The sequence below is a fragment of the Calonectris borealis genome, chromosome Z, assembly GCF_964195595.1.
Source record: "Calonectris borealis chromosome Z, bCalBor7.hap1.2, whole genome shotgun sequence".
Lineage (NCBI taxonomy): Eukaryota > Metazoa > Chordata > Aves > Procellariiformes > Procellariidae > Calonectris > Calonectris borealis.
The window spans coordinates 55,794,609-55,816,775 of NC_134352.1; the positions used below are offsets into that span (position 1 = coordinate 55,794,609).

Here is a 22,167-nt window from a genome sequence, read left to right on the forward strand (position 1 = left end):
GCCAGAAGTTGTAAGTATTATTTAGGGAATACTCAAAAGCTCTCTTCTGTTCCGTCACCATTGGAAGCAACAGAATTACAACAAGCCCAACAGTGAAACTCCACACTGCTGGGGGCGGGGGGGGGGAGGGGGGGAGGGCGGAAATCTTTTAAGGTCTCACCTTTGGAGTTTGGTCTACTATAGATAATTGCCTTATTGTAATGTGCATTGGTGTGATTGGCTGATGTTAGGATTCCTATTTCAGTTATGCATTATTTATTATACTTACACAGAACAATTCCTGCAAGTGCTGTGTGGCTTGTAGGTTGTCCACTGCTACTAAGCAACAACCTCTTGGCGTAGGTGCACGATGTCTATCATTTATACACATACATTCTCAAATTACTTGCATCAGAGAAAATTGCCACTAAATCACAGTGGGACTCCATGCACGGCAGTGGAGAACCAGATCTTTAACACCTAGTGATCCTGTGTACACTTTTGGTTTGTCTCCTCTTGTATTTCAAATGCTTTGTGCCTTACAGGGTATGGTCTATGGACGTTTAAGTGTCAGCATCTTCCATTTCACACCAATAGACCCTGTTGCTAAAAGGCAGGTACTCTTACTGCTCCTTCAATGTACCCCACATAAGCACCTAGTGTTTATTTTTTTCAGTCATTTTGAACATTTAATTATTTTTCAGATGTTGTTCTGCACTCTGTTTTGCAGCTGAACACGATTGCATTTTCCTCTGTGATTCAGAGATGGAAGCCAGTATGTCAGAGCAATTTTTTGCCGGTGTTCACAGGCATCTGTCATGCCCCATCAGTTCAATGTGCCTCCCTCCCTCTGCCTGCACGTTGTTGATTCTGGTCCTCTGTGTACATTTTCGTAGAGAGCTGCCATGCTGGATAGATGCTGAAATTGCATAGTGGAATGTATGGGCTGACTTGACACTACAGGGTCAGAGAGATCTTGTGTCTGACCTTCAGCCTCTTCCTTTGTTCTCAGTTAGACGTGAGACACCTTTTCCACTCCTTTCCCAAAGTCAGTCAGGACATGCACATATGCATTTAATGACTTCTAAATGTTTTCTTCTCAAGTTCAGGTGAGTTCATAAGAGACATTTTTTAAAAAGTAGGATGTTTACCACATGGAGAACTAACTGTGCTTTGTATTTCATAACCATGTATGCTTCCTTCTTTTTCTCCTGTCTTCGAAATATCCCCTGTGTATTTTTCCCCTTCCAGAAGAATTCAGCTCCTTAAAACCATAATTGTGCAGGTAAGACACAAAGAGACTGATCAGTTAGTGTGTTTTTCAAATTTAGCCTTTCTCTTTTCCTACTGAAAGTACAGAATTAAAGGATGTTACTCATGCAAAATGGTGACTCAAGAAATTACAAAAAAAGTAAAAATTAAGCCAAAACAGAAATTAGTTTATCCCAACCTTCCTTCTCTTCTGTTAACTTATTATAGGAGTTGTATGGACACTTAGGCCACTGAAAGGTAGACAAGTTACTTTTCCTGTAAATATGACACCCTGAAGTAAAAATTTTTGTCCTCGTTGTGTCCCTTGTTTTCCGGCTTGCGAATATCAAGTGAGTCGTCATTCACACACAGGTAGTAACTTTTATCTTCGTAGCATTGGAACTGCACTGAATCTCCTTGGTAATGCATGATGAAAAAGTTATTATCTTCACTCAGCTATGAAAATACACAAAGTAGAGAACAGATGTTATCTTTTTAAAGCCTTTCTGTAGGGTTTCATGTGACAAAAATTCATGTATCTTGTTGGCTAGTTATATTTTGAATGTTTTTCTTCAGTGACACGTTTACCAACTTTTAGATAAATCTTTGGCAACACCTAATCATTTTGGGACAGATTCTGTGATAACTATGAATAAAATAATACCTGTCTCCCTCAAAGGGCTGAGTATTTCCAGACCCATAGCTGCATTCCTTTGCTTCACAAGAAGACCAGCACCGTTTTCCTCTGCAGTATACCTGTTACTCAGATAATTTAGGATTTTCATCTGGTTATTTTCTTACCACAGACCTACCCTGCCACTAGCAACAAAATGTCAATCCACAGTTTTTCTTGCCTTTTTCGGAGTAACATTAGAATGTTACAGTACCAATTACTCTTAAACAACTGTTCTGTTACCTATGATTTTTCTGTACATCTCCAGTTTCAAATACGCTTTTTTTAAGATCCATCTTTGGAGGAATGGCTATTGTCAAAAGAGCCCCTCTCTGTGTGTGGATTTTTTTGGGCTCTCTAGGCACCTGAGGGTGAGGATGGAGAAATAGTTACCAGAAAATACCATGCCAGAGAGAGGAAGAGTATGTGGTGAGAGGTGGCCTCTGAAACCATAAGCCCTGGAGACTAGTAGCCCTGTTAAATCTGCAAAAGCTGATAAACACAGGAGGCCAAGGCGCTGCTGAACCTGCCCAAGGCCTCCAGCACACACCGGCACCCACGACGGCTCATGTAACCCACACCACATCCAAGGCGGCAGCGGCTGCTATAGGTGGACAAAGACTACAGGGCAGCGTATGTAAGCACACCTGCTGAAAGGAGGGACCCCGTGTGTGACTGTGCACAGCCGCCTGGAAACCCCTGGAGTCTGGGCAGGAGCCCCTGCTCCTGAGTGTGTGCACTGAGTGAGGGAGTAACTCAGGAGACCGTGTGAATAGTTATCTGCTGCCAATAATAAGAGTTTAATTAACAAAAGGTTGAGGTTTGTGTTTCGCCCAACTCAAGCTCTTGTCAAGGTGCAGGGAATTTATAATATCTTTTGGGGAAGACTGAGATGTTAAATGAATGCATCATAATCAAATTATTTCATCTTCCCTTTTGAGTGATCTGTTTGAACACTCTCATCCTACCCACAAGACAGTTCTATAAATCTGACCGGTCTGGTGTATTATCATCGTGCACAATGCTTAAGGGGACCTCTAGAATTAAACTGAATGTTTGGGGAAAAGTGAGAGGATTTTCCCCAAGAGGATTAAATGCTGGAGATTACAGCATTGGCAATAACCACTTTTCCATGAAAGGAGAAATGTGTCCTTTCAGCTCATATCACAACAGGGGACGGAAAGAAAATGTTCTGCAGTTATTGCAGAGTACGTGAAAAAAACTTGAGGATATACCTCCTGTATTAGCAAAACTATAATGGGAAGCAGCTAAAACATTCTGATCAAGCCAGCATAACAGCAGAGTATCTGCAGCTTCAATCCAAAAATTCTGTTTTAAAAAATACTATTAAAAAAGTTGAAGAAAATTTGTCTTTAGGAAAGAAATGTCTTCTAGGGACTCAAAAAGTAATAAGGAAATACAAATGGAATAAAAGAATCTAGTGACTTCAGAAAAAAAAAAAAAAGAAGAAGAAAGAAAACCTGCAGAAGCAAGGAGAGGGATTAATGTGTACAATGCAGAAATTCACTCTAGAGCAAGGGAGACTCCAATAGGATCTGGTAAATGTGAAGCCAAAATTAGGTGCTTGCAAAAGCAGATGGAGATGCAAAATTAAAAATACCTGCTGTATCTGCATGAAATGATGGAAAATTAGATGGACAGCCCTCACAGGAAGATGATTTGGGGAATGATATTGTGTGACTGGGAGGAGAAAGAGGAGCTGGCAGTGGAAGCATATCCAAATAGTGCTAGGGCTGGGAGTTGCAGCAGGTCATTGAAGAACAAGGTGTTTTGTGAGAAATCATGACACAGATAATTTTCTGTTATGGCATGTCAAGAAGCCTGATGAGAAAACCTGGAGAATATGGTGGACTACTGACAGATAAAGTTAATCCTGAGGACAGCTCCTATGGCAGCAGGCATGCCTGAGAGATCATTTGCAAGTTCCAAGAAAAAGCTACTGGTTTTCAGTTGTAGATCTGACTGTTTCTTTGCAATTGCATTAAACGAAGAACCAATTTGCAGGTTAGGTTTCACATTTAGTGACAAAAAAATACACCTTTACTCATGTCCCGCAGGTGATTCACGATGTACTTGTGATAGCATATGTATGCTCATGTTAGAAAAATGCTACAAATGTTGTCTCCACAGGTTAAAAGAAAAAAAAATACCGTCTTATGGAATAATATGTCAGTGATGGGAGCTACAGAGAGAGATCTGAGAGAGTAGTATTCAAGTTTTAAAATAAATAGACTCAAAATGATTTAAAGACAGTTTGAATAAGGCACAATGAGCATAACCCCAGGCTAAATTCAACTGCTGCACTCTAAACCAGGAAGCAGCTAAAAGGTAAGAAGGATGGATATGAAGGCCAGCTGAAACAGAACAAATCATCTTACATTGTCATGACATGTTACACAAAAGAGTGTAGGGCACACTACAATCTATATTTTGCCTCAGATGAAACAAGGAAATGAGCACATGATCAAAAACTCGTGAGTCATGCAATGATGATAAGCAAACTAGTAAAACCGAGTGGCCACCTCAATTGCATCATAGAAGCTATGGACCTTTGAAAGCATTACAAATTAATTATATGGCACTTTGGATTTGTGACTAAAACAGAGTTGATGACACACCAGTGTTTTGGCTATTGCGGAGCAGTGCATGCACAGCATCTCTTTTTCCCATTCTGCCCCAGCGAGTAGGCTGGGGGTGGCAAAAGGCTGGGAGGGGACACAGCTAGGACAGCTGTCCCGGACTGGCCAAAGGGATTCTCCATGCCGTATAATCTCATGGCCCGCCATAAAGACTGGTGTAGAGGAAGAAGAGGGTGGGAATTTTTTGCTTCCAAGGTGGCTGTTGCTCAGAGGCTGGCTGGGCATTGATCTGCTTATGGGAGGAGGTGAGTAAGTACTTTTGCATCACTTGGGTTTTCTTCTGCCCTTCACATACTATTTTTGTCTCACAAAAAGTGCTTTTGCTATTCTCTCCCCTGTCCCACTGGTGGGGAGTGGGATTGAGTGACTGGCTGTGTGGGGGCTTGGCTGCTGGCTGGGACCAACACACCTCAGTGCTTTTTTTCTCACAGCTGGTCCTGTCCTGACAAACCGTAGGGCTGTGCTTCCAGCCCTGGGGCAGTTGGTTCCAGGTGTATTGGACACCCCTCCATAGGAAAGCAAACTGTGGCCTGCACTGTGCTGCCAAAGGGATCAAGAAAAATGCTTCAGCAATATCAGTTGTAGCATACACTCTGCCACATTTGACTCCCATTCATATTGGAGCTCTAGGACATCTGATATAGCAGCGTTCAACAGTGGCATGACTTTGTTCAGGCCAGAATAGTCCACTGTTATCTTCCACCCTCCAGTGGACTTTCACACTGGCCATATGGGACTACTGAAGGGTGAGTGAACCTTGCTGATCACTCCTTGGCTCTCCAATAGATGAATCAACTTATGGAGCCAAAAAAAACCCCTCAAGCTGCATGCTGGGCACCAAAAAAGGACTGTGGTGGGTTGACCTCAACCAGCAGCCAAGCACAGTAAACATGGCATTGTCATTACTGACAAGCTTAAAAGTTCTGAACTAAGGTAATTCCGTGGACCCCACTTGCCAGATTTTGCCTGTTTGGAGCTTCATGTTCTTTATTTTAGTCTGTTTAACTGGAGTAAAGAGTATGTCCCACAATAAGATCTTTCATGACTGCATAGCTAACCTCTGACTTAATCTCTGTCTTGTTTAGCTTCATCTAACTACTTGGCAAAGAAGAGAGAACCCTAGAATAAGAACTGTTACAGCTCTTAATGGAGCTTTGAGAGTTGCAGCCCTTCAGATCTCAGGCCACCCAGGCTGGGGAATTCCAGTCAAAGTTTTAGAAAAATGCTGTCCAGTTATAATAACCTAATAACCTTGCATTGCCTGCCAAGGGACAACAACTTGAAGAGGAGCAGCCAGATCTAGTGATAGAACTGTTGACATCAGTAGTCTTTTAAGCAAATGTGTTAAGCCAAGGAGAAGTTTAGGAGGGGTATCCACCGAGAAAGGAAAGAGAAAGGAAGGTTTGAAACTGGGGGAAAACTGAGTGCTACTAGTACTTAGTAAGAGCTGACAGGGTTAAGTATACATATACAAAGGTCTTAGGGTGGTAATGTATCATGAATAGTAAAACATTATGGTTGAACCAGAATAGAAATAACACTGAAGTTATAACACAGATATAACACAGAAATAGCACAGATATGTACAGAAGGAGATGTGTGTTTCTCTGATAACTGATACATAATCTCTAAACCCTGCACTTCTGGAACAGTAAAAAAGAAATAGTAGAAACATGCATAATTAATGAAATGGTAACATGAGAACATTAAAACCTATTCATACATGTAACAACACAGAATGTGAACAACTCTCCTTGGCAATTGCCCCCTCTACTGTTTGTTGCCCCTGTAGTCCCTCCTCCTACGATCTGTTTAGCTGCCTGTGTCCCAAGGATACAGGCCCAGCTCTGATACTACACGGCTGCACAATTTTGGTCCAGACTTCTAAGGAAACTGCTAATTTATGAGACAACCTGCAAGAAGATAAGAAAGGCATGAAACAGCAGCAGTCTAGCTGAGAACTCCGGGTCAAATCAAGCCATTAATGTCAATAGTGAATGCTAAATAAAACTCATTTCAGCATGATAACCATATGCTGTTTTTTTTCAGAAAAGACTGGGGTTAACACTTCCCTGTGCGTGGGCTACATCAAGTGACAAAGTTTGTAAATGTAATTTTACTTGTGCTAAAAGAGACTGTATTGGCTAGTGGGAGAATTATATAGAAGGAGTGCGAAACATCCCATCATTGTCAACGTGTTGTGGGGAGATAGTTGGGAAAACCTTTTCTGTGGTGGAGCTAAAGGGAAATACTGTTCCGTGTCTCTTAATTCATCCTGTTGTGTGGTTAACAAGCATTTGCTTGTATGATATTATTAATTATGATAAGCATGCTCTATTACAGAGTTAAAATAATTACAGTTATAAGTAAATGTAAGCCTGCTCCTGAGTGAACCACTGGGGTTGGCCTCTCCATTGCTGTTCCAGCTGGGCAACCGCGAGTGTGTGCACTGCGTAAGGCAGCAACTGCATGTATGATGCAAACAGTTTTCCGCTCTTACCAGCATATTGTGTTGCAATAAATATTGGTTGTGATCTGTGTTACCTTCCCGATCAGGATGTTATTATAAACTATTATTTGCTGTTACAAGGTGTTATTGTTTTATTGTGATAATAACAGCCTAATTAACAAAAGATGTTTTAATAAATATTAATTGTGAACTGTGTCTCCATAAGCCTTGGTTACAGAAATGGAAATTTACAACACTATATGCAACTCTTCCTGCTGATATAACAGCAGACTCCACAGATTCTCATGTTTCTAGTAATTTTACTGGCAGTCTTCCAATGAAAAAAGGAAAATGCCTGTCTTTAAGATTTACTGTTAAAAGTAGCAGACTAAATATCACATTGCAGCACCACATAGCTTTGTCATTGACCATGAGAAGTATTTCACCACCTCAGTCAACTACTCCCACACTTTTTCATCCTAAGGACAATAGAGGCTTTATTCATCACACCAGAAATTATTTCCTGATCAGTGCACTCATTCTAGAAGGTTTATTAAGAATCTCATGATTCAGACTTGACTATGATTTTGCCTCTTGGCCTAAATGGATGTGGTGCAAGAACAGGCTGCTGATTTCACACAAATGAGTAAAATTTTTTTTCTTCTACTTGAAGGTATCAGCAAGAAACCATGATGAGTAGATCACTATCTGTCTCGTTAGGTGAGGAATGGTTTCTCAGAATGAATTTTTCATTTTAATTATTTGTTTAGAAACCCGGAGTCATGACTAGGTCTCTACACGTGTGGTGGTGCATTTCCCCCCTGCTCTCCTAGGCCACTTGTTGATCTCAGAAATTCCCGTGAAACCTCAGCCTTGGTGTACTGCGTCTGGCGCTTGACGCTCCTTGACCGTATCAGAAGCTCTGCATAGCTGAGCTGGGAACGTTCTCCTACTGCCAGGCCCAGGTGTCATCTTATCTGAGTCATAGCTCAAGTGGAACAACACTGAAACCTTGAGAATTTTTAGTAACTACCACCTGGGACTGCGGCCAGGATGGAAATTTATGGATGACTAAAGCCAACCATCTTGCGAACCTATAAACAGTGGTCCTCATGTGATGCCCTTTGAGCTCTCCGGGACTGCAGCAGGCTGCACCCAGAGTGGGACGCCTCTCGGAGCTTGCGACCTCTCGGGTCTGCAATATTTGGAGGACTGTCACCCAACAGGACCTGGCCTGAAACTCTTCACCCCTCAAGGCTCAACCCTCACCCTTTGAGAAATGCTGAGACATTTTACATGAACATTTCTTCACCAAACTCAGGGGAATTTTTAACAGGTACCTTTTGTACATTTTTATATATATATATTTCTGTCTGTGTGTGTGAACTAACAGTAAGCATAATCTGTAATTAAGTTGTGATTGTAGTAGACTCTACTAACACATCGTAAATATTAAATTGATGATTAAGTGCTGCTAAAACTGTGAATGAACCCTAGACTGCTGCTAAACACATGTAATCCCTAAGATATAACATGATTTTTCTTTATATGTTTCATCTGTGTAGTAAGTAATAGAGTGGACCTTGCCATCGAACTCTGTTAAGTCGCACCTTTATAGGTCTCTATTAAAATAATTTTCTGCTAACAACTTTGGCGGTGATTCTTTAAGCAGCCTCTAAACCACTCATTTGCGACAACAGGCAACTGTTACAGCTCTTCTTCCTAGCTGTCCCACAAAACTTGCAGCCATCAAGATACTAATTCTTTCCCTATGAACAGCTCCACAAAAAAAGGCATATCTTCTTCTATAAAGAAGTATATGAAATACACTTTAGAAGAATGTAATATGACTGTGATAGTTTACATCATACAAGGGAACATCATTTAGAAGTTGTCTTATAAATTTCCTAAGTTTTGTTGCTTTCTCCTTCGGTGTAGAGCCAAGGAATATTTGTGGCAAGTATGTACCTCAGCAGAAACTTAAACTGAAGGACCCACTTGGATTTTCCAGGCCCAGTATGCAGGAAATTTGTTCATTAATTATTCAAAAAAAATTAATAGTACTGTAGCTCATACCTTTGAAAGACCATTTCAGAATGACTTCAACCAAGAAACTTCTTGTAATTTCAAATTACCAGAATTCCTTTCTGACTTAGGAGAAATGTTAACAATGCTAGAAATATTAGGCTGGAATTTTAGGTTTTCAGTGTTTCACATTCGCTATTATGAAGTTCTGAAAGCTATCTCATCCCAGATACCTTTAATTTTGCTCACTGAAATTGGAAAGGTTGTTTATTCAATCCCCCTGAATAGTAAATCCACTGATCTACAACACTCGCAAAAATTATTTTTAGCTACATTTCATTTTCTCTATGTTAGAATGTTGTCTAGGATATCTTATAGAACAACTAAAGTAGTTTCCTTCCTGTGTTCACAATGTTTTATCATTTCCATCTAAGAAGAGACAACAAAATCAAGCTTTGGTCACAAAAACATGTTAAGAAACCACTTGGCTATCTGTATTTCTATACACAATGCATTAGTCCTGATTTATAATCATCTGCTGATACAGAATTCAGTCTGAAAGTACTTCAGGGACTGCTTACTTTTAATTTCTTATTTATATTAAATTATATATTTATCTTTTATGGTATTATTACTTCCCAGAAGTTTTTGACTGATGGATTCACTGTTTCTCAAAAACATCATTACTCTTGTAATCTGACCTTTCTGGATCTGCTAATACACTCATCCAGATTTTCTAGATCTTGTCTAAGAATTTGTACCAGGTGAAAACTACTTTGTATCTCCCTGCATTTTATATAAGCATAATAATACGGGAAACATCTCCATCTTTCATGTTTTAATTGGAAGTCAGATATTTTGCCTGTAGTTTGGAGGATGTACTCATACATACAAATCTAGTCAAAAGTATGGAAAGGTTCTTATTTTCCTTTTTCTGAGGAAAATACTAAAAATCAGCTGAAGTAGGAAAGTAAACAACTAGTCACTTAATGAGTAACAGTAGGATGCTTTTTTTTACGCCTATGTTTGCATACACACTCTCTCACACACACGTTTTTGTTTGTTTGATCATGATTATATACCTGTTTGAAGTCAGGATCTTCATGGCTGCATGTTTTCGTGTTGCATCTTTCCACTAAAGGATAATCTGGCTTTGAACAGCATGCTTTTAAGACCTGTGTTTACAACACCCAGATTGGTAATTTTGTCTTCATGTTTTGCTTTTTTAATCCACCAAATGTAGTATTAATTCTAAAGAAAAATCTCTTTTTTTATAAAGTCCATTAATAATTACATTCAAATTATCCAAGATTAATAAATTGATAAGTTCTCAAAACTCTTCCATGAATATATTTCTCTTTTACTATTTGCAATGCAAAATGAATTGGGTTGAAAGCAAATACCAAAAACAGTCCTGCAAACTGTTTAATACCCAGATTCTATTTTGCAATGCAGCCAAGACTGAACCATGTTGTAATATAATACCAAAACTTTATCACAGATAAGGAGCCTTGTCATCTTCCATATCAGAATTCCTGTTGAGATTAAGAAAATAATTTGTATTCTGCTGGAAAAAGAAAGGTTCATGATCTTTCCAAGGTTCTCACATATTTGGAAGACACTAAATATATCTTATCTCATTTTCAGATAAGAACTGCTTTTAATCGTGTCAAGAAACATAATCTGGTATAACCTGGTACTTTAAAACAAGTGGTTGGGAAGTAAAATCCATTAGGGCTTAAAACTCAGTTCTTTTCCTGATTTGGTGGAACACCTTTCAAACAATTAATTTATGGAAAGGTAATCTCTGAACCAGAAAAATCCTTTTAAAATATTTGCTCTTTCAAGGACAGAAAGGAAAACCCCAGTGGGATAATAGGCTATAAATGTATAGGCTATAATGTATCTTGCAACATACATTTCCCCAGATAACTTCAGGAAATAGATTTTACGGAAAGTCATCTGTGAATTAAAAACAAATTTAAAACATCAAAGACTTAATTTGAGGAAGTATTTGGCAATTTACACCATCATGCATGGCCAACGTTAGATGTAGGGTTATTCCTTATCTCAACATAACCTGTGTAAACAGAGCTTCTTAGACCATTGCCCTGTTTTAGAGGGTCAATTCCAATGTAATGTTCTCCCTCAGACAGATTTTAGTAAAGGTTATAACCCTCCAATAGGGAAAACTATCCTTGCCTGCTCTTCCCACCATAAACAAACCTTTGCAAGACTGGAGAAAATGAGAATGCTCTGGCAACAGATGGTAACAGCTGTATTTTCTTTTCATCACATTCCTTATCTTGTAATTTGGGTTGATTAGGAGAAAATAATTCTCTTATTAAACTCATCTCTTTCCAAGGCAGCATTCCTGCTTCTTCCTTCCCTTTTATTTCCAGCATGTTTTCTGGTTAAGAAGCCCACTGTCCCTCCAGAGACTGGAACCCAACATCCCCGACTGTCTTCTAGTGACAGTGGTCAACTACCCAACCCAATGATTTTTGCAATGACCTACTTTAAATATTTCCCCAGACAGAATAGAGGGAGGTAGTCAGAAGCTGTGAAATATGGAAGGCGGTGAGTAAAGGAAAATGAATTTGAAAAGGTTTATCGGGGAAATTGTCCTATAGTAAGGAAGAGCACCCACAAGTTGCAAAGGAAATAAACTTCTTACCTTCAGAGAGAGCTGCTTCTTACCCTTGCACAATAGGACAAATTCATTAAGCTTTGATCTCTGTGTGAGGATCACCAAATTTTTAGAATCTGTTTTACATAGAGGAGAATACTGTGATAAAATGTGTATCACTTTGTAAAATGAAGCATAGCTGAAAATATTTTATAAAGAGACAACATTCAGGTTCACTTTACATTGATAGGCATAGGAATAGAAACAAATGTAATCACTCTTGATACCATTCTGTTCTGTAAAGTATTAAAGTCTATGGCTTTATGATGCTTTAAATTTGCCATATATATACTTTATTTCTCTATATTTATAGTTAATGTATGGAATATCAGTTACACATTAATATATATAATATGAACTACAAAGGCATATATATTAGTAACGAACACATACATGTAACATACACGTTTATGTGATATACCTGACTATGTATACGTTGCTACGGAAAATGTAGTATTTTTTCCCTTTTATTTTCTGCATGCTTTCTAGGTCAATGTGGGTTACATCCTAACTATCCTTTGCTTTTTCCATCTATAGAGTTTATTGCGACTTCCTTAAACATTGTTTAGTCTGAGTAAATCTGAAGGAGTCCAACTTTCCCTGTCACCTCTTAAAAACATGACAAGTGGTCTATCAGGCAGACAGTGAATGGCAAGGAAAGTAAGGAACCTTTCCGTGATTTCATATATGATACTGCCACTCTCTGATGGCCTTTGGATGAATTACCTAGCCTCTTTGGTTACTAAAACCTTACCAGAGCCTAAGGAGCAATTTTACAAATTCATGCAAAGGAAATGCTTTGAAATTAACTAAATACAAGAAACCACTTCTTGCTTGGGGTGTCCCTGAAATGTAAAGCGTTGGGATTTGGGAGGGTATCAATATCTTATACTGTTACCTAGAAATCCTGATTTGGCCATTGTTCAAGGTGCAGTCCTGGACCAGATGGATATTTGCTCTCACCTATTGCAGCAGCCCTTTATGGTTGAAATTGGAATACATTTCTCTTCTACTGGAATACCTGGAACTAATATATCTTTGATTTTCCCAATCGTTTCTTATGCTTACAATATGAAAGTTCAAAAAATGTGTCTCCTCTTTCTTCATATCCATTTCGTTTTATTTTTCCTCTCCAGTTACAACAGGTCTTTGCTAGCTAAGACCCATACGCCAGCAATAGAGTACACACACTTTTAAAAAAAATTGGATTGTCTAGCTTGTATACATTCTATTCCCTCATATACATTTGTCTTCAGTGCAAGCTATTACTCATAACTTGCTAAGGCAAATTTTGTGACTTCAAAGATTTCTTCTTATGGAACACAGAAAGGCTCTTTCATTTTTAGAATTGTCCAGCAACATGACCTAAATGAAAATCTGGTATAATACGTTACTTCTAATGTCAAGTCTATGTATAAAACATTACTAACTTCTTTTTCTACTCTCAAACACCTCTTCAAAACCAGACCCTAACAAAGAGAATGATACCTTTTATTCCTACAGGAGTCTTACCAGTAACTGCTGATTCATTCCTTGTGAACACGCTTAACCACGCAATATCTAAAATAGAAGATATTTAACAAATATGTGGAATTAGATAGTTATATTCTTCAAATTTAAAAACATTACAAACAATTTAAAGAATTGTTTTAAAACATAATCTGAGGGAGTGTGTGTAACAGCAATAGGCATCAGACTTCATTTCCTGCTGGTCTCTGAATTCACATAACCCCAGAAGACTGTACAATTAGACTTGTGAACAGGTACCTTGAAGTCTGAACTCTGAGACTAATAAGTGTATTGATTGATTAATTATCTTTTGCAAAAGAGAATGCCCCTGAAAAAATAGAGTTCAGTAATGAGATGTAAGGTCTAAAATGCTATCAAAGAGAAGCCTGAAAGTCTATGGCAGCACATGTGAGGACCCTAATATGAAATGTATAAGATGATTGGAAAGTAACAGGTATCAATAGCTGGGGATTTTTGGCTTTTCTAACATCAGCCTGAACCACGCAACCAGCTACCTGGGGAAGGCATCACCCACTTCAGGTCAAAGTCACAAACATCCAGGTAACAGCTGGTTCCTAATATGATGTTGTCTTACTGTATCATCATGAATATATGTTTGTGGTGCTTGTGTTTAGATATACAAGAATATCACATAGCATTTCCTTTTTTTTTCTTTTTCTTCTAGGAACATCAGTATCTTCTACATCAGGACTGTCACACTGCAAATCTATTCACAAACTGCTTCTGTTGTATACCTATACAGGTTTTGGCTCTGATCATATTAATTGTATGATTGACTTCAAAATTCTATGAAGTTATCAAGTAAAAGATACTTCAAAAGATAGAAAGCACACTTAAATACCTTATCAGTGCAGCTGTCATTATTCACAATTTAACAGAATAAAAATAACATTAGTTTATTTTATAAATACATCAAACAAGCCATTCTATGTTTTTATCTGAAGCATATATAATGGACTTCTCATTCCTGTAAAAGCTGGGGTTTTTTAAGAAATAAACTTTCAGTAAGTTTATAGCTATCTTACAGATTTCAAATTTTTCCTGTGTTTTGGTTAGAAATATGGTTTATTGTTTTTTCTCCCTAATTTACATCTCTGGAAAATGTATAATTCTATAATAACTGCATTTGTTGTTATTTGCCTCTTCTCTACCAAAAGAATACTCTCTAACAACTGCTTCTGTGATGTTAGTTGTGATATCATTTTTGGTGTCAATTAGAGAAGCCCCATTTGAGATTAAAAAATTCCATGAAAAATAAAATAATCCTGCAAATTTCAAAATCTTCTCTATTTTTCTCCATTTGCCCTTGTCTCTGAGGATTACCTTCGCTTTCACTCTTTTAATAGCTAAGCATCTAGACTTCCCATTAACTCAAATGGGTGTGAACAAAATAATTGTATCATTTAAGTATATTAAGTACCTACTGTAAACTGGAAGAAAAGTTTTCTTATCTCACTATCAATATTCATAAAGATGCAATATAATGTTAAGCCTACAGAAAACACAGAATCATAGAATCACAGAATCGTTTAGCTTGGAAAAGACTTTTAAGATCATGGAGTCCAACCATTAACCTAACACTGCCAAGTCCACCACTAAACCATGTCCCTAAGCACCACATCTACATGTCTTTCAAATAGCTCCGGGGATGGTGACTCAACCACTTCCCTGGGCAGCCTGTTCCAATGCTTGATAACCCTTTCAGTGAAGAAATTTTCCGTAATATCCAATCTAAATTTCCCCTGGCATAACTTGAGGCCATTTCCTCTCATCCTATCGCTAGTTACTTGGGAGAAGAGACCAACACCCACCTCGCTACAACCTCCTTTCAGGTAGTTGTAGAGCGTGATGAGGTCTCCCCTCAGCCTCCTCTTCTCCAGACTAAACAACCCCAGTTCCCTCAGCCGCTCCTCATAAGGCTTGTGCTCCAGGCCCTTCACCAGCTTCGTTGCCCTTCTTTGGACACGCTCCAGCACCTCAATGTCTTTCTTGTAGTGAGGGGCCCAAAACTGAACACAGTGCACATAATAGAACATTTAAAAAGTCCTATAGTACTACGCATACAGTTGGTGAGTTTTGGTATAAAAAGCACACTACCTTCATGGGATTGTGAATCCTTGGTTGATATTTCATGACGACCATCTTCATCTATGTCAAAATGCACTGTTTTTGAATCTTCAGTCAGTATATAGCATTTCAGTGTTTCTTGAAAATTAAACACTAATCAAAAATGAGTTGTAATTAATTTTACTAGCAACAGAAAAATGGTCAAATTCCATAATAAAGATCAAGTGTATTTTTATAGCAATCTTTGCTTGATAATCTATGTATATTTGAACGATGAACAGTACAGCCAACATATAATAGAAATTATACAGTGGGCTTAAGCAGCTGTTTTGGGGGCTTGGCAGTGGTGTGAAGAAGGAAAGCGAAGATTTCTTTGCTTGGAAGGTTATGTCACTGAGAAGAAAAGATGTACGCTGAACCTTTTAGAGAGGTAACACATGCAAAAACTTGAGCTTGAAAAAATGGCTTCCAAGCCAAGAGCCTGAGGGATAGTGTAAGAGGGGGGATTGTGGACAACCTGCAGATAGCTGTGTTGAAAGAGATTAATGGGGACGGGAGGAATTTGAACATGAGAGAGGGCCTAAATTAGCAGTTGGCTGGTGAATGAGCAGTCTTACAACGGGGAGAGAGCCCTGTGGGGAGCCAGAGCCGGAGCCAGAGCCAGAGCAGAGCTCCTGCACACGGAGAGAGATGTGAAAAAATCAGAGTTAAGTTTTAAGTTTTCATTCTGAAGAAGAGGTGAAGTAGGGAAAGTATCTCTGCAGCACACTGTTTCTAGACTAGTTTCCTTTATTTCATAGATAAGTACTTGCCTGTTCCCCAGTTTTGCACTTTGAAAATTGGATCTGTGTACACACAAGAGTTTTAGGTCGGAGTGCATATGGCTACCTAAAATAACAGCATTTATTTTGGGGACTTGGCATCTCTTACTGAGAAAAAACGGGTCTTCGTAGCTAAGAGCTGTCAGGAGGGAAATTGTTGCCTGTCATTACTGAACACAACTGTGCTGTTCTGGATGTCAGAAGAATGTAGGTCCAGCCACTTGTGTGTCAGACACCTACAGGATAACACTATGAGGCACAATTTTGATTACGTTAGGCTGAACACTGTTTTACTGGAATAGGTTTGCTACTTTCAAATTCAGTTAATTTTGACATTTCTCAGACCACACAGACCTCTAGGGTATGCTGTAAGATAAACAGTCCTTTCTTTGCCAGAACAATTAGGCAAGAAAACGACAGGATACCGAAAATTCACCAGCAGTGACACGATGTTCTGGGAATGCGTGACTTCACCAAAAACTTTGTTACCCATTATATATTGATGTACCTCCTCTGAAACACCTGTATTTAAGCAGACACTTTTGAGAAAAGTAGAGTCTACTCCTGTTCAGGCTGAGCAGAAACCCTGCGCGTACCGTCAACAAAAGGGACGGACGATGCACACCCTGGCAGCCCCCGCCACGGCCTCCGAAGGGGCAGGTCTGGCACCGCCTGGGCTGGACCTTCGGCACGCGCGTAGCTGACCCACGCGCGGGCACAGGCCGCCTCTTCACAGGCCTGGCAGCTAAGGCTGTCAGGCTTCCCGAAAAAAGATGGGTTGTTCTAAAAAGCAACAGGACAGCAACTACAATAATCAATACAGCCAACCTTTTAAAAACTGTTCTATTGTAGCAGTTAGAGTGTAAGAATTCTGCTTCCAACTAGAATCAGAAGAACCAGTACAGTGCCCAAAATAAAATGGTTGGCAGGCCTGCTCTGTCATTCACTCTTTTCCAGGGAGGTATAGATGTACTTTAGGAATTACTGGCCTGAATTTGGTGGTGTGAAAAAATCTATGTCGCTATTTTTGAGGAGTATTTCTGTACTGGTTCTTTTAAAGGCAGCTTTCATTATTTTGTTCCTCCACGTATTTTTATTTCTGACCTTACTACAGATGAGCTGTTCCAGATACTTAATTTGGTTGGATTCTGCCTTGGATTGGAATCACCTTTCCAAGATGACAAACATACCTGTCACTCAGGAAAGAGTTACCTGACTTTCCAGAAGCCGTCTTCACGGTTCTCAGCAGACACTGCCCCTGAACAGACCGCCTTCCACGGAGAGACACTTTGTACGGCATTTTGCGGCCTGAGCGGAGCAGCATTGCGGAAGCACTCGAGAGATCCTGGTAACCTGAGTTGCCTCTCTTTTCCAGTCCTAACGTAGGAGTTAGAATCCGTTACAATACTTCATGTTTTGGCTGAGAAACGAGTTTGCAAAGAGTATAACTCTGATAAATGACAGTTAAAGGAAGCAGTTAAAGGAACAATAACTGTTTGACTGCTTGCATGACCCAAGCCTGTGCCTTGCAAGGCAAAAACGGTGTGTTTCCAGTAAAAATAAATCAGTTCTCTATCTACACTTCCACGAAGATGCAGGTTATCATGCATACAGTTGTGTTGAAAGAATACATTTTAAAAGATTTCCCCTTAGATAAAATACAAGCAGTCTATGTGGCTTCAATTTAATTTATTTATGCTTCTCAATCATAGGAACCTAGCTACGCTTTGCTAGTTGGATTGAAAAATCGTATTCTTTTTGTCCTTCAGAATACAGTCTAAGATAATTTTCGAAGTATTGATATGTGATTGAAAATGACGCTAACTTCAACACAGCAAAATCTGACTTTCAGTAAAGACATGCAGCCATAGTGCAATTTTAAACCAAGGTTCAGGAAACATTACCTCAGGAATGAGGGCTGGAGTTTGGAGATTTGAGGAGTATATTAGAATTATTAATGAATATCACAAGTGACCAGAAAAATATTAATCTCCTACCATTAGCAACCATTCATATTTTCAAATGATAATGTTTCCTTTACAATTCAATATTTTGCCTTCAAATGTGCTCTGCATTTTTCAAATTGTGTTGTATTTGTGACTGTATTTACAAAAAATAATGCTCTTTGGTTTTTGAAGGCGAGATGAATAAAAGGATTTAAGCATTACCTAGGCTAGATATCCTAAGGAGATGTTGGTGTCTAAGAATGGGAACTACATTGAGTGAGGAACCCCCCAGGCAGATCACAATGTATCCTGAGGACGCAGCTTAAACCACTGTGTTTCAGAAAAGCTAAGGACCTTGCTTTGGTTTGAAGAAGGGGAAATTGGAATTCTCAAGTCTACACATTCTCCTGAAGTCAACTGCTTATGACAACTGTTTATGGTGCAGACCAAAGAAAACAATGAACTTCAATTTGGTCTGGTACCCTGGCGAATGAACCAAGCGAAGATGGGTATAATTTTAGCCCCACGCAGCTTTGCTCAGAAAAACTAAATATCAGTTCGGCCAGAGAGATCATGGCTCTGACACTAGTATAATGATTTGTGAATTCACCCAGGGGAGGGGAGTTCCATCTTCTGGTTTGGTTCAGTTCACTGATGCAGAATTTCACATTAAATATGTACGTGAAATGGTAGCGTCCTGATTTCGGCTGGGATAGAGTTAAATTTCTTCCTAGTGCTGTGTTTTGGATGTAGTATGAGAAGAATGTTGATAACACACTGATGTTTTCAGTTGTTGCTAAGTGCCCTGTCAAGGACAGATTCCATGCTCTACAAACACAGAGGCTGGGAGGGAGCACAGCCAGGACGGCTGGCCCAGCTGGCTAACGGGGTATTCCATACCATATGATGTCATGCTCAGTATATGAATGGTAGGCGTGATCCAGGAAGTAGCGATCGCTACTTGGTTATCGGTCAGCGCGGGTGGTGAGCAATTGCACTATGCATCACTCATTTTGTGTATTTTATCATTATCATTATTATTACCATTATTATTTTCCCTCTTCTGTTCCATTAAACTGTCTTTATCTCAACCCACGAGTTCTTCTAACTCTTACCCTTCCGATTCTCTCCCCGTCCCACCGGGGAGGGGGGAGTGAGCGAGCAGCTGCGTGAGGTCTGGCTGCCTGCCGGGTTAAACCACCACAAGTAGAAATGAAAGACTTCTGTCCCTGGCAATTCTCTTGTTACTAGACTACAAAGGCTAATTAAGGCTCTTTTTCACTCTCTTCAGCTCTTTAGTTATAACTAAATATTCAGTCAGGCCACAGAAAAGTGAAACATTTATTAGAAAGCATTAACTTATTCTTCTTATTAAAGATGTCTCAGTTTTCAAATGTCTGATAACTTGTAGTCAGAGGTAGAAAGTAAAGGCTGGGTCTTCTTCATCTTGCTGAAATTGCTTTATCACTGAGCGTGCTAAACAAAAGAGAAGACCCTTTGTGGTTTTCCACTAAGGCCTAACTGGGACCTGATCTCTGCAAACATCCAAATGAATCAGGCTCTGCAGAGTATGTGGGCAGCAATACCAGCTTGTGGACCTTGAGAGACATTAGTCTGCTAGGTGTTTAGCATCAATAAAGCATCAAGACTTTGTTAGATCTAGGATGCTCAAAACCAGACATTTAATCCCTTACAGAACATTCCTACTGAAAACATAAGTGCAATTCTAGTTTGGCTGCACTTGGTCAGAAGTTCTGAAGATCCCAATTCCTGATTTTTATACCCAGTGAAGCAGTCAGGGAATTGTCTTCTGCTGGATTTGCCTTTCATATACTGCAGTTATTAATGCCAATTTATGCTGAGTTACTCCTAAATGCTTAGTGATTTTTTTTTTTTTGAGAACGAATGTGATACCATGCAAACCATCTAGATCCAGAGTCTTGTATCTGCATTGTTTACACCCACCACTGTAAGAAAAGAAGGAGGATGATTACAAGCCAAGACCCTGAAAAATTCCTGAAGAGGGCAGGCCAGTTCAAAGAAATTTTCAGAAGCATATTTAGGAAGTGGATAAATTCTTAGGAAACTTTCTATGGAGAAAGACAGACAGGTAATCTTGAAGTCCTGACAGACTGTCCTTAAGTTTAATTATTTTGGCTTGTTTGAACAAGTAGAAAATGGAAAAAGTCTATGTTAGAACTTCACCTCTGTTAGCTCTCCAGAACAAATAAAGCTCTCTACAATAAATAACAAAAGCTTCCATAGCTTGAATTTCCTCACACGTCTCTTAAGACTGAGTGACATATAAACACTCCCATTTCAATAAGCCTTTCCTCTCATGCCATGTTCTTACATAGATGTCAGCTACTCCCACGTTTTTCATTCTTACTTATAGTTTTTAATGTTGTGCATCTCTCCCTATGTCTATTTCTTTGGTTTAATGTCTTTCATGCCCATTTCTTCAGTTCTTTTCTCTCTTCTGTAAGTTACGTGCTGCTTGAAGAGGGCTAGGAAGAGCTGGATACTGTTCTTGGCTGCAGACCTAGTCAACCACTTTCTGTTTTGGAAACTTGTGTCTGTTTCATTTTGGTTTGCATCTAAGCTAAGTACAAGGGAAAGAGAAAACTTGAGCTATAGCTCTTTAAACTGCTGAAATCAGATATACTGGAGCAAGTTTGTGGCCAATGGCAACAAGAGCACCCTAAAAGCACAGGGAGTTTGAAATTTTTTCCTGCTACATAGACGATATAAATTCATTTTTATGAAGGCAGCAAAGAAAATCTGTTATATAGCTTCTCTTGCCCCCTTAGTGATCTCGTTTGTTCTTAGCCATCATTCTCCCTTCCACTTAACCCCCAGACACATCTGATCATAAAATTAAATCAAATTCAGTACATGAAAACAGAATTTAAAATTTTGGAGTTCATTCACACTGTGGTATGATCCAAATATTATCTCATACTATATTGGTACATTCATAACAAGGTATCTCTAAGACTGTTAAAGGATCAGAACTGTTGTTGTGTATTGGGTTGCAGCTGACAGTCCTGCTTCCAAGGAACATAAGTAACCCCAAGTTTGTTACAATTTGGATTACAAAGTGGATTAAAAAGAACTTTTGACATCCTATAGCTAATAAATAATGAGGTTATCATCTCTTTCAAATCAGACAGACTTTACGAAATCTATACTCTAAACTAGATATAGGAATATATAAAAATAGACATAAACTAGACTAGGGAAGAGATTTCAGAAGAAAACTTTAAAGTCAACTGAAAAAATCACTATTTGTTAGAATCTAAACAAGCAATCTGATAAAATATTCTTAAATTGAAACCTATTTAAAACCCTGCTGTAATCTTCCACTTTTGCTTACCTTATTTTGCCTGCTATTGCCTCTGCTGGGATACTTCTACTCAGCAGAATGCTAGAAGCAGCTCTGTTACAGCCAATTTATTGCCTGAACACATGGCAGGAAGCCAAACCTCTGAATAAAAGAAAAGTCTGACGTGGACCTAATCTTTTAGAGCTCTACATTCACTCATTTACATCAATATTCTCATTACATCAATATTCTCTAACTGCTGCTGGAATTCCAGGAGTGTTGGAAATAGTTAGAACAAACTTCTAAACGTCTGTTTCTCTAAGGTGCCACAGAAGCTGTCTTCCCTAGAACTGCGTGCAAATTTTCAGCCAGTAGTTCTGTGTAATGCCTGAATATACTCATAAATGCTATTCTGATATTTTACGTCACTGATATTGCTGTTGCTATCTGTCATTCCTTCCAAGGCTGATTCAAGAGCAGATGCTGGATTTATGGTAATATAGACATATTAAAAGTAGGAGTGTAGCCTCAGTTGCAGGGAGCTTGAATCAGGTTAACTGCTTAAACATTTACCCAGCTATTAAATTGGTTTTGCAGGCATTGCACCATTGCTTGTGACATGAGTGAACTTGTTTCAAGTGGATGTGCTGTATTTCTTTGCCCATAAAACCCAGATAATGGTTTTTATCGTACAAGAACTAGCTCTTTCATTATCACATTTGGCATGTTCAGTTGGCTTTATCGATCTACTT

At 39.0% G+C, this 22,167-nt stretch overlaps 1 protein-coding gene across 2 annotated transcripts; it reads right to left on the reverse strand.

Moving 5' to 3' along the window:
- Positions 1 to 1,134: 1,134 nt before the first annotated feature.
- On the reverse strand, positions 1,135 to 21,560 carry LOC142075384 (uncharacterized). Of its 2 annotated transcripts, none has more exons than XM_075136614.1 (7): positions 21,467 to 21,560; positions 17,357 to 17,521; positions 15,354 to 15,476; positions 13,239 to 13,286; positions 11,715 to 11,803; positions 10,120 to 10,212; positions 1,135 to 1,686 (listed from the first exon to the last, which is right to left on the reverse strand). In XM_075136614.1, the coding sequence occupies exons 2-7, from the start codon at positions 17,466 to 17,468 to the stop codon at positions 1,498 to 1,500; spliced, it is 654 nt and encodes a 217-aa protein (XP_074992715.1). In that variant the 5' UTR covers positions 17,469 to 17,521; positions 21,467 to 21,560; the 3' UTR covers positions 1,135 to 1,497. The 2 variants fall into 2 exon arrangements, with proteins under 2 accessions (XP_074992715.1, XP_074992716.1); XM_075136615.1 differs by having other exon boundaries at positions 15,354 to 15,461; positions 21,467 to 21,543.
- Between the last annotated feature and the right edge of the window lie 607 nt (positions 21,561 to 22,167).

Coding starts and splice junctions, on each gene's coding strand:
- LOC142075384 (XM_075136614.1), bottom strand. CDS start 17,468: ATGCTGCTCCGCTCAGGCCGCAAAATGCCGTACAAAGTGTCTCTCCGT. Junction 15,477..17,356: donor GACGGCTTCTGGAAAGTCAG/GTAACTCTTTCC, acceptor ATTTTTGATTAG/TGTTTAATTTTCAAGAAACA. Junction 10,213..11,714: donor AGAAGCAGCTCTCTCTGAAG/GTAAGAAGTTTA, acceptor TTGTAAACACAG/GTCTTAAAAGCATGCTGTTC.